This window comes from Archocentrus centrarchus, chromosome 18, assembly GCF_007364275.1.
Source record: "Archocentrus centrarchus isolate MPI-CPG fArcCen1 chromosome 18, fArcCen1, whole genome shotgun sequence".
Lineage (NCBI taxonomy): Eukaryota > Metazoa > Chordata > Actinopteri > Cichliformes > Cichlidae > Archocentrus > Archocentrus centrarchus.
Window position 1 is genome coordinate 23,743,986 of NC_044363.1, and position 12,956 is coordinate 23,756,941.

At 42.4% G+C, this 12,956-nt stretch overlaps 1 protein-coding gene across 5 annotated transcripts in view; it reads right to left on the reverse strand.

Moving 5' to 3' along the window:
• Nucleotides 1-12,956, reverse strand: part of LOC115797188 (regulator of G-protein signaling 12-like) — a 43,801-nt gene that overhangs the window by 10,582 nt on the left and 20,263 nt on the right. For 4 of the 5 annotated variants that reach the window (XM_030753697.1, XM_030753696.1, XM_030753700.1 and 1 more), the window contains 9 exons: nucleotides 7,554-7,575; nucleotides 5,155-5,324; nucleotides 4,241-4,333; nucleotides 3,517-3,660; nucleotides 2,696-2,878; nucleotides 2,441-2,588; nucleotides 1,616-1,713; nucleotides 1,275-1,466; nucleotides 68-141 (listed from right to left, as the gene is read on the reverse strand). In XM_030753697.1, coding sequence (XP_030609557.1) covers nucleotides 68-141; nucleotides 1,275-1,466; nucleotides 1,616-1,713; nucleotides 2,441-2,588; nucleotides 2,696-2,878; nucleotides 3,517-3,660; nucleotides 4,241-4,333; nucleotides 5,155-5,324; nucleotides 7,554-7,575 — 1,124 coding nt within the window. Of the gene's footprint in view, nucleotides 1-67; nucleotides 142-1,274; nucleotides 1,467-1,615; nucleotides 1,714-2,440; nucleotides 2,589-2,695; nucleotides 2,879-3,516; nucleotides 3,661-4,240; nucleotides 4,334-5,154; nucleotides 5,325-7,553; nucleotides 7,576-12,502; nucleotides 12,594-12,956 lie in introns of those variants that run through there. The other variant, XM_030753699.1, reaches the window with a different exon arrangement.

Genomic DNA, 12,956 nt, shown 5'->3' on the forward strand with positions numbered 1-12,956 from the left:
ATAAACTCAAAATGAGAAACCAAAGGCCATTAACAGACTCAAGGGAACAATGATTGATTATTCATACCTAAACAAGGTACGCTTCTCCAGTCTTAGCTCTCTTGAGCTTAGGGTCATACAGTCTTGGTCCAACACTAAAGGCTGAGAGGAAAAAGCATGAAACTGCCCATTAGCAGCACATAAAGACCCAGGACCAAACACAGCACTGTGTGCTGTAAACAGTAAGAAAATGACTCATCTGTAATTGTCACAGTTCAAATCAGCTAACAGTGAGTCCTCAGGTGGGCTGTACCCAAACATTTAATTATTTGGATATTTGTTTGTTGTGCAAGTATCTGGTTTTTAATTTGGGGGTGTGGATAATGCGGGGGTTTTTTTTGCAAATGTGAAAAGCTCGAGTGCACGGTATCTGTTTCACAGGGAGCGCTGATCATCACACTTCAGTTCACCTCACTGTCGCGTTGTTGTTAGAATGAGTGACTTTTCCTACTCCTCTCAGTCCTCTACCAGGCTGTTATTAGAATTAACTGCCTACTGAAATATCTTCTTTCTCTCTCTGTCATCTTTTTACATAGAAATACAGCTGAGATCACAGCACAGCTATCATCTTTAACACGTGTAGAGGGAGTTTTGTCAAATGATATAAAAGTTATAAAATCAGACAAGCCCGTCTACTGAAGTTCCTTGTTCAAGATAATTAGAACCATTTTTGCTTCTTTTTTAAATTGCGGGAATATTGTCTGCTTGACACTTCACCTCACTGTTGCAAAGTTAGCACTTTGCTGCAAGATTTGTCAGTTTTTACTCAAACAACTGTGGGCATAGATGAGGTTAGAGCCCCAGTGATTTATTGGCCAATGTTATCTATTTGCCAATTTATCGTATTGGTGTTTATAATGGCTGATGAATGAAAACTTAAAAAGTAAAGAAGAGATGGGGGAGACACCCTTCAACCACGTTATGAGTGTTGCTGTTGCACAGTCTGTCCATCAGAGGATACACTGCAACTTTCCTGCTGACAACACGTGTTTGGAATGCCACAAACAACGAGCTGATCCGAGCAGAGCTGAGCGTAAACAAGTAATCTATGACTGGTTGTGACAGTAAAACAAGATTATTTTTAAACTGTGTTGTCATATTATCCCAGTAAGGACTCATCAGTATCGGTCTTAAAAAGCCTATATTGATCAGGCTCTAAGCAGCACCCAGAGTGTTTAACTTACTGAGACAGCGGCAGTAGATGTTTGCACCATTTGTCAGCAGTTTGTTCTCACCTTGTCTCCTGCCACCAGGAAAAGGTCCACGGCAGCAACATTGACACTAATGTTCTGGCAGAGTTCTTGGAGAACTTCCCTAATGGAGGCACCGGGCCGAAGGCTGATAGAAGAGCAGGAGCCGTCGGGCAGCAGCACGCTGCACTGTTTGGGAGAACGTTCCCACGCTCCAACAGAGTGGCGATTATCAGACTGAGGGCAAAGCATTCAAAAATCATTTTTCCTTCATGTGACTCATAAACAAACAAACAAAAAAAAAAAAAACTACTGTGGACCTATGATGATGGCTTCACCAGACACTGAGCTGTGTTGCCATGGTTACCTGTCCAGAGGAGTCTTACCTCAATCTTGCCAGCGGAGCAGGAAGTGGGCATCTCCAGACTGGTACCAGAAGACAAGGAGCCCTGGGACTCCCTCCTCCCATTACTTCCCCAGTAATCTGCACAAAACAGCGCAGAGGATGATGGATTAGTGCAGATCAGGGAGACATTAACACACTGCTCACTTTAGATGACACTTAGAATATGCAACACCGACGTATAAACATGACTAATAACAATGTTTCAGTATCGTACTTTGTCTCCAGAAGATCTTGGCAAGCAAAACAGTGCACGTTTTATCAAATACAGATATGTGAATAAACAGTGGGAGGTTCATTTAAGGACAGCTGCATTTAGAGAGTGTAAAATGTAATATTAGGTAACAAAAAGCTTTTTTTTGCACATGAATGGCAGGAGAAACAAATGATAAGAAATCATTACTATTTCACTGATCTTTAAAGTCTAAAATAAAAATCTAATTAAATCAACCCACAACATAAAAACAAATTAAAAACATAACAATAAAATCCTTATCATTTGAAATAAATACAAAATAATCCAATAAATATATTTTAAAAAATACTACCTTTAAAACTCTTCAGTGTACCAAGATGCAACAAGTTATGTTTTTGCCAGGGTACCAGTGGTTTGTGTGTGTGTTTCTGAGTGTGTGTGAGACTTTCAGCGCTGCGGGCCAGATGTGTTTCTTCACATCTCCCCTGCACGTAGCTCATTGTAGCCCCAGAGCTGGCACTGAGTCGGTGTCTTGTTCAAGGACACTCGAGCACTGTAGAAGTTCGTGTTGGGAACCCTTGAAACATTCACCGCTGCTAATTAATTCCTTACCTAAGATAACATCTCCAATTTCCTTCTTCTTCGGACCCTTCCCGAAGCTCCTGTTGCGCGACCACGAGAAGAAGCTGCGCTTCTTGTCGGCGCTTTCGTCTCTGCTGTCTTCATTCGGTGACCTCCCCGGGCGCTGCTTTCTGACCTCCTGCAGGTTAGAAGACAAACAGACCTGTTACCACTCAGTCTGGACAGACATGGGTAATGACAACAACCACATAACTCCACGAGCAGTCCCTTTAACAAATGCTATACCTTTTTTGGGGTAGACAGGGTGGAGCGGTCAGAGCTGGCACTGTGCTTTGAGGGGGCGGGGCTGCAGGGGATTTGGTAGGGGTCCGGCAAGGGCTGACCATCCATCTCAGCACGCATGCACTCCTGGTAAAGGGAGGACTTGAGGAATCGTGAATAACTGTCAAACTTCATCAAGTTGAAGATCTGCAGACGTGGAGAGAGAGGGCGATGAGTAAGACATCAGGAAAGAGGGTTTGAGAAATTGAAACCAAAAAAATAAAGAGAAGAAAATGTGAGATATACAAAACTTAGGGAGTGAAAAAGAGAAAACGAATAAGAGAGAAGGAACTACTAGTGTCAACATATGGTTACAGCTCGTGTTTTGACAGCAGTCTTAACAGTTAAAATTTAATCCTACTCATGTACACACTGGAAATATACAGATCTTTGCCTGTGTGTCTATGGGGCTGTGTGTACAGTACGTGCTAGGTTCTCTGTGGGTGTATGCCAGTTTGTGTTTATCTCTCTGGTAAAGCCTCGGAGCCCTTTTGTAAACAAACGCAGATGGTCACCAAAAAAAGCCAATATGCTTGCGCTAAGCGACTAAAGGCTAGATGAGAACAAAACCCCCTACTGCACACAGAATCCCTCCTCCATTAATACTGTCTAGAAAACGCTTGATCCTCAGCTTGATACCGAACAACTGAAGAATTCAAATGAGATTCTCACAAAGGGCCTGTCGGTTTGTTGAATGTTTTGATAACTGTGGGAGCACCGCATTATTTATCTGCTGCCTAATGTGGAACACTAATAAATAAACTCAACAGCTGCCTTGTTGGTACCTGTAGCTGCTGGGTCTTGAACATGTCGGGCCTTGGGGAGGTAAGGACGTCATCAGCCAGCTGGGCTTGGCTGTCGATGTTGACCGGCATGGTGGCCTTGCTGGACAGGAAGCTGTTGTAGATCTCCCCTGCTCTCTGGGACAGCTGCAGGAAAGAGTCTTTGTTGAGAATTTCAAGAAAAACTGCAGAACACTGTGCTACTAAAAATGCTCTCATCAGCCTTCTCATCAATGTATTTAATGCAATGAAATAAGTCTCAAGATGTGATTAGTGTCCATGTTATGCTACACTATAGTGACACACACACACGTGCCTGTTTTATAGTACCACATTTGTGCCTACACAAAGGGGTATGTATCCAATGCAAACATGCTTGCATGTTGTCCTTCAAGGACCCAGCAGCAGGTCTTTGACGTAACCTGCGTAAGTGGCTCATGCCGTGTGTGGTATTAATTACTTTGTCCCGGTGTTTTATATGCATAAATAAAATAAAACAAATAAAATCCTGGGAGTTTTTTTTCCCTTCCTGTGTCCCCACATTTTGTTTGCTCTGTAGCAAACACATGGAGGACAAACAATTAAAGGAATAAAAGATAATCACAATTTAAACAATTTTTTTTAGTAAAACCTGTGACCTTGTTTGAAGGGGGATGTTCCACCAATTCACAGTGGGCCCCCCAAACAAAACCATGACTGGATCTGCAGCCGCACACTGTGATCTCACCTGCTTTTTATCTGTTGCAGGGACATGACTGAAGTATTCGCAGGCTTGCCAGAACAAGATATTCTCCTCGCTGAATTCTTTCTTGAGAAATTCCTGCGGAAAAACACAGTAATAAAAGGGTTTTTCTCTATGTGATCTCAAACTGGCAATCACTTTCTCATCTTTCCAGTTCTGCTGCTATTAAGACCAGTCGAGCGGGCAGGAATTACTGGGTGTAATGTAACAAGATTGGTGTAAGTGTAGGCGCAGGATGGTGTAGGCGAGCGCAGCTCTGATCAGTGCTGAGGGAAGGTGAGGAGGGAGGTGGTTCTGGGATGGAAGAACTTAATGTTGAGCTTTCTGAAGGTGCTGTGGGCTAAATTCAAAAACACATCTTTTATGTGGGAGGAAATGGTACATGACAATAAACTCACTCACTAGGGTTGAGTAAATTGGTAACTGGTTCTTAACTGTAACCAGTTGCAAACAAATTTACTGACATCAAACTATAGTTTTTACATTATATAACAACTCTTTAACATTAATAGGTCATCTGGAGAAACTCAAGATTTCCCTCTGGAGATGGTGGAGATCAAAACTGAGCTAAAAGGGATGGGTATTACTTATCAGTTGGACTGATATAAAACCGCTATTGCTGTAGGTCTAATAAGTGTTTGCTAACGAGTTTGTCAGTGTTGTAGTTGGAGCTTGTTTACATTTATCTAAAGTGCCCCCAAAAATATTAAATAATGCTTCAAGTTTTCAAAATGTTCTTTTCCACTTTTGCTCATTAGTCTTCAAAAGTAACATCTGGAGTTTCAGGACTCTGATCTACATCAGTGACTCAAATCTAAAGCGCAGAGAAGCTTTAGGGCAAACTCCCAGATAACACGTGATAACCTCTGAAAGGATTCAGACGTCTTCTCCCAGCTTACCGAGAAGTAGCGCACGCCCACGGGATCCTGGAGGAGACGCTCAAAGCAGGAGGACCAGCTGGCCACACGCTGCTCTGGAACCCCTCGGTTGCTGCCTGCTCCTGGAAGACTGCCATTACTGTTTAGGCTGCTCTGACTGCAGCAGCTCTGCAACTGGATTCCACTATAGTCTGCGAGGCAGGAGAGTACAGTGCAAAGGTTAGAGAGCTCTGATGTTAAAGGGTAATTCCAGCCAGAGGGAGTATTGGAGCCATTCTCCAGTGTGGCCTCTCACACTGTCTAAATATAACAGTGGAGTTTTGTATGTTTTACTCGCTTTGAGCAGTTTTAATTTCACTGAAAGTCTGAATTTTTGAGAAGGCAAGCTGCAGTTATACTGTAATTTAATCCATGGTGGAGAAATGAGATCCCCCATAATTAGAAATTTCCAAAAGTAGCTATCTCACTTTAGTATGATAACAGATAATCACATTTGGGGACTCATGCTAATGCTATTAGTTCATATAATTCACCCAAAATTCTCACAACTTGTTTAATAATTTCCTTGTGCAGAAAGTTCAGCTTAAGGAAATCCAAACTACAGGAATGGACACACAATTTGTCAGAAAATTAACAATCCTGTTAGAGAGGGGAGAGTCTAAAGCTTTTTAGACTGTGATTGTTCAGAAAGGCAAAAGGTGCATGAAGACACAGCAGAAGTTGCTCACTTTGCACGAGAGAGCAGCAAAAAGAAAGAGCACAGGACAGAAGGAGCAGAAAGAGGTGACATGGCTGATTACAGGGAGGGACACAAGGAAGTGTGGGTGACAATGCGGGAACTAGTACTCAGCTAAAGTGGGGGCCTCGGCCTACACAGTACCTGTTATCATGGCGGCAGATGGCCACTTCAGAGCTGTGGGCAGATTGAGCGAGGAGCACACAGTAAAAGCAAAAAACAAAAGGGTCTCAGTAGGATTGGTTACACATACACGGTTCTCATTCTGCGGAAAGTCAATTCGCTGGCGCAGGCAACTGAAATTAAGAATTTGGCTTTGCATTTGAGAAAAGAAATGGGAGCTGAGGCAAGTAAGGTGTATTAATGCATATCTTTTTCTTGCCAATCCGCCTGAACGAGAGGGCTAGATTTACAAACAGGTGACATTCGACTGTGGCCTTATGAAATAAAAGCACTGTAAATAGCAGGTGACATTACTGGCTGTGAGTAATGCTGCGTTTCATTTACCGCGGACATCGGATGTCAGAGCCCGGAGTGACATCGCTCCCAAGTTGAGCGCATTCCAGGACTAAAGTCAGAAAAGCAACAAAAAACAAAACAGGATTTGTTTTGCTCCTCAGTGAGTTAGAGCCCTACATGCGTCACTAGCAATACCACACAATTTTTTGTCTTTTTGCACTAAAAAACGCGGCTGTGGCCCGTTCACGGATCAGTGGTCAGTGCTCTGCGTGTGGCTGATTAGTGAATCACAAATACACAACAGTGGCAGTAGTACAGATTATGCATTTAGCAGTTTTACTAATGTCTATGAGCACTGCTGCCATCTTGGATTAAGCCAGGGTTGGCGGGGTGGCTCTGATTTTCTGAAGGGGGTGTCCAGCTGAAAATTCTGACTGGGAACTCCAAAATTTCTGAGTTCAAATGGAATGCAGCATAAAGTGGCCTCTGTATGACCTTTCAAGCCTACACTATATCCTAGTTTAAATAGATGTGCTATTAAAATGAGACAGGCTTTATGTAAAGTATGGGGATATGAGATAAATATATATGTTTTTACAGGAGGGTCAAACGACTCCTCATCTGAGATTCTCTGACAAGCCATTTGTTTGAACTTGGTTTAATGTATTAGGACTGAGGCTTTGGGATCTATGTTTACTACACTGTTGGCTGCTCAGTTAATGAGACAGCTTTAGAAAGCAAACAGCCATGCACATCTGATCCACATCAACAGTGAAAGGAGCAGAGATGCACTCCTCACCGCAGCCTCGGTCAGCTTATTAGCAAACATTGTTAAAAAACTGCTATGAAAGCGAAGACCAGACAGCATACAAGCTTGGAACCCAAAGATGCTCAGCAAACATCCTTTGTTAACGAGGCATGCTGCCTACAGTGAATACATCATGCTCGCTAAAAGACTTTTTATTAGGTCATTTTATTGAGCAAGTACAAAGTTCTGTGTTGAGGGTGGAATGGAAAACGAGAAATAAAAACATCCAACAAAAATGGACAAAATACTGCAAGCTGGAAAGATTAAAAAATGGAAATATTAAGCAAAATTAAGAAAAAGTTATTTACTTCAGTTTTAAGATTATAAATATTAACAGGCACACGGCTTGAATTCCTCTCTACATTTCACATCTTGTTAAAAAAAACAAAAAAAAAAAAAGAAAAGAGTTGTACTTACCACCATCTGACGAAGCAGCAGACTGGAAGAGAACATAGAGAGACATGAGTGAGAAGCTGCCCTCGTGACCTCCTATGCAGAGACAAGAGGCTGAATCTAGTGCTGGTAGCACTGTCCCTTCAGGCATCCCCGTGAGCTGTGTGTCCTCCAGGTTTGTAAGTGCAAGTGTGTGTGTGTGTGTGTGTGTGTGTGTGTGTGTGTGTGTGTGTGTGTGTGTGTGTGTGTGTGTGTGTGTGTTGCTTGGAAAGGGTTGGATCTTGGGGCCTTACACAAGACCATTACTTTATGTGGGTGGATCACTGCCCCCGTACCACAGCTGTTCACACCTCCACAGCAGTACCCCACAGCACAATGTGTGCATTCCTGCAGTCACAAGATCAGGAGTCATCAGGCCATCCCTGGCCTTAACGATGCTCTTTTCACTTGCTAATTCAGGAGGTGGGTGTTTTATGCATGTGTAGATGTCCCTGAGGGAAAGCCAAACAACACAAGCTCCCCTACTGGGTGTGAAAATCTTTTGAGAACTTGGTGTAGAACTGCAGCAATGAACCCATAAACTGAAAGTAGATTGAGAGGAATTATTATTATTAGGAATTATTTCATTAGTTGATTATTGGTTTGACACATCTTTGAATGTTGCTGAGACAAAGCAAGACAAATTGATATATGAAGATTAATTCACAATGGAAATAATTTTTACTTGCAGCCCTAATTGAGTGTAATTAAAGCCAGAGAATAAGGCTCAATAAAAAAACACCACCCATGTCTGATCTTAAGATGGATCAGCGAATATTAACTTGGCAATGCTTCAGTTTGAAATCACTGCCTCAGCATTAGGCTCATGTAAACCGCACTAATAAAGAGAGATTTAATGTGCAAACTGGAGAGCTGCTGTACAAATATATATTTACATGCAGGGGAGGATATGAGAGGCGTATCTTAGGGCTTTGTCCAAGAAAACACCAAGAAAAAATAAAATAAAATGTGTGCGTTGGAGGATTCATCTGAATAGGAGACACTATTTCCAGGAGTGTTTTCTGAGCTGCCACTTCAAAGTGTGAATACTCAGAGCTGATAATACGAATAAACAAGGCTTTCATTGCCACGCTCAAGCTTTGGTTTGAACAGTAAATACACTTTGTGCTTTGGTGCGCTCGCTTAATTGTGGAGCTGTAATATCATAGAGTAATGAAAAAAAACAACAAAAACAATGAATGCTGACTGTTTTTTCCACTCTGATTTTATTCATTGTATAAATTCTAAAACGTTTATTTTTTTCAGTTAGGAGTTTTAAAATCAATCAGCTGGAGAACAGGCCCAGACATATTGTGTTGCAACCTATTCTCTTTACGTACAAAGGCGAGGGGGGTGGGTCATGTTCACTGGCCTGACGGCTCGCTTCCATTTTGGGAGTGACCACATGTAAAAACTCTATCAAACATAGACCACTAACCACTAATTGTCCGTCATAGCCTCTTTACAACTCTGCCGCTGCTGAGTCCAACCCCTATGTCATCAACACCCAAAAGCCACCCCCCTCTGTGGTGGCTCGCATGTGTAATCATGGGTGGGTAGGATGAGGACCAACATAAAGCCAAAACAGAAGAAAAAGAGAAAAGAGAGAACACCCACTCCATCTGTCTGTCCCTTTGGGTCTAAAAACAGCTAAACCTCAAACCTTAAATACACAGAGTGCTATGACTGGAGTTCAGTTTAAGAAAAAGAGAGTGACGTGAATTTTGGTTTTGACCAAACAAAAGGTCTCTGGGTTAAACACTGAAATTAGAATAGGTGTTTTAACTACTCTCAGTGCTTCAATAGTTAAATCTATATGAATGACAAATCAGATAAATATCCCAGTTGTGTAAGAGGAGAAATTCCACAAGTGGGAGCACTACAATAAATCATTTGGTTGTGACATACACATTTGTTGGAATATCTCATGGTTCCAGCCACATTCATGTCAGATAGATTTATCTCAATGACCAAAAAAAAAAGTCTTAATGTCTCAACAATCCTAAGCCCCCAAATAAACTCAAATGTTACAAAATCCAAATTATTTGACCTTATCTGACCAACTGCCACACATAAATTGTTACTTGATTTAATTAAAATTCAAGTCATTTGCGAGTTATAAAAATATAGAAGTTTCCAAAGCCCAAGGCCATGGGTTCAAATGTGTCGTTTTTTGATGCAATAGTCCAAAAATACATAGACTGCATCAGTGTCATGACCACCTTGTTAGCAGAGTCCTGTCTTAAAGCTTCAAGCTGAACATTTTGGCCACATTTTGCTGTTCTGAAAACCAGATGTGACGAGCAAGGAGAGGAGGAGTAACTGACTGAGAAATCGAAGGACACTCTACAGTTGTAACGCTGGTGATTTGGGGGTTTGCTGTGGCTCAGGAGGTCGAGCGGTTGTCTAGTAACCTTTTATCAAGACTGTGAGTGATAGAGGCAATGCATGCAAAAAATAAGTGCTGTGTTAAGCCTTGATTATAATCGGTTGCAGAACCAAACAACCGGTGACACCACAGCACCACCACACCACAAAAGCCACAAAAAACAGGCAGGCGCACGGACATCCACAGGGACCCTCTCGCTCACTCGGTCCCAAGCAGACCAAAGCGGACTTGTGGAAGCTGAATGTATAATGAAGGCTTAAATAGGTCCACGTTCATTTACCATTACTTTCCTATTCATTTAAATCACATGTTGGGGTCGGCCTAAAGCCTACCCTGGTTTATGTTCAGTTTTATTCAAAATAGGACTGTACCTTATCCAATACATGTTTATGTTCTAAGAGTTGAAACTAACGATTGGCAAAATAAAGTCTCCAAGAAAGACTTTGTAGATGCCACAGATCATGTGAACATATAGATCATTTTCCCATCAACTTCTATACAACTGAGCTCCTTTTTGCAAGTAGAAGAGTCGCCCCCTGCTGACCATTAGAACATAGGAAGGTTTGAGGTACTGCATCAGTTTCACTTTCCAGACCAGAAAGCTACGCCCACTTTTTCATATCATCTAAAATGTGATCGATACAGAATTTTTACGACCGATACTGATATTAGTGATTTAAAAATCCTATATATATTGGCTGATTTTTTTTTTCTTCTTTCAGATGCACAAAACATAAGCAGACTTCTCTAACATTTGTTATGTGTAGTTATTTATTTGTTTAAACTCTGCCCAACTCTGCTTAGATCGGCTGATTATTTGTGGTGTGTGCTGCCAACAGGGAAGTTGCAGAGTGCCCTCTGGTGGACAGACTACGCAATGTCAACACATTAGTTGAAGAAGGTTAGTTATAAATGGCAACAACAATAAATAAGAAAATAGCTAATACAGGCCAATAATACTGGCCCGCTGATAAATTGGTGGGGTTCTCATCTCATCTATAGCCGCGTTTCCATACAGAACGACTCGGCGCGGGTTGACTCAGTCAACAGGACCACCACAGTGTGGGTGGAGTTGATACAGCACAGCGGGCAGTAGTCTCATGATGTAACTCGAATGCGACTCAAAATACAACAATAGATGAGATAGAGGCAAGCTAACAGCTAATGCTAGTTTAATATCATCGATTCTGGTGAAGGAATCGCTCATTTGACTCCGCTAGTGACGACACTCCCTGGCCAATCAGTGGCATGCTGTCCTGCGCGTCACATTTTCGGATCGCCTCAGATCGCTCAGAACCTCAGGTGAGTGAGTACGGAAAAAGGACCGGCAAAGTGTACCTGGTCCTAATGGAAATGCCGTCAAATCACAGCAAGCCGAGTCAACCCGCACCAAGTCATTCCGTATTGAAACGCGGCTTATGCCAAAACTCGGTCAAAAATCTGATTCAAGATCCTGAATTCAACAAATGTACTAATAAATAAAATGATAATAAAATAATATGATTTTAACAGGTGTGTTTTCGTAAACAAATAAACTGACTAATTATCTAAATGCTTTTCTCAGATACAAAGAAATTATACACACTGTCCTTCTAAAATTTGACCAGATAAGGAGGTGGAGTGATATGTGCTGCTGCAGTTAGACCACACACTTCACTGTGTTTTTCCAACTCATTATTTCTTCCCTACATGTCAGCTACAATGAGGCCAAAGTGATGACCCTGGCACCTCTAGTCAATACACCTCCTTCCCCTGTTGACACTTCTGGTGACAAACAGATCCACTGTGGGTGGCACAGCAGAACCGCAGGCCTTCTTTGATTCTTTTTATATGAATCAAAACTGCAAATACCCCACTTCCCAACTGGAATTCCCCTAAAAGCTGCCCGCTAAAGTCTGTCAGCCAAATGGGCAATATCACAATTGAAGTCATGGCGAGCTCGCTGACTCTAAAAAGAGCATGATTTGGCTCTCCAGCTGGAAAAGACTCTTCCAGCTTTACTGGGGTACAGCCCCCCACGCCATACAGTCTGGCATCTCGGGACACCACATGCTGAAGGAACGTAGATGATCACACAGACAGATTTATGTGTGTGATCTAAGTTGAGGCACAACAACGCAAACTTTTATCAGTGTGAAACAACTGAAGGACTGACTGCATTCACACCTAGCTAATCTCACTCATTATCGCCTCTTTCAGATTGTGTTACTCATCTTTAAAGAGTGACTTCTTTTATCTTTTGAGCTTGTTTAGGCATGTCTCTGCCCTCAACTATTGGGTTGAAACGTTCCCTTTGCAGTACCTTTTCACACTTCTATACAAAAAGCCCAGTCTGAACTTTTACACAAGTTAAGGCTGATTCTAGCGCTCCACAAAGAAACAGCCGACAAGTCCCTGCCACTTCAAACAGCTGTTCTGACTGGGAGAGAGACGAGCGACAAAGAGGGAGATTAATGAGAAAAACAGCTGAGTGAACAGAAGGAGTCTCCTCGTTTCATACAGGAGAGGAAGAGGAGGCTCAGCTGGCAAGCCACTGTTTACTTACAGTGTTGAAGTTCCAGGTCCTCTTGAAGGAAAGTCTCTTTTTGAGACTCATTGTTCCCTAGTCTGCAACACCAGCAGCAAGCAGACAGAATATGTGTGTGTGTGTGTGTGAACGCATACCTGAACATTCCCCACCCAAAACTTTGCAAACCATGTCTGTACAAGTTGGAAAGAGGGAAAGAGAGGGAGGGAGAATGAGGCAGAAGGTACTGGAGAAAGAGAAAGAGAGAGGGGGGGGGGGTGCAAAAAGAGGAAAGAAAGATTTCCTTACTCCGCAGCTGTTGCCACAGCAACCCGCCTGACAATACATACAGCCCCTGCCACAGTGGCATGAAGGAATCAGATGAATTAACCCCCTTTTATTGCCTTTGCAAAAACACACACTCACTATGTGAAAACCGCACCGGCCTTCCCCCTCTTTTGTTTCCAGCCGGGCCTCTCTCGCTCTCGCTCTC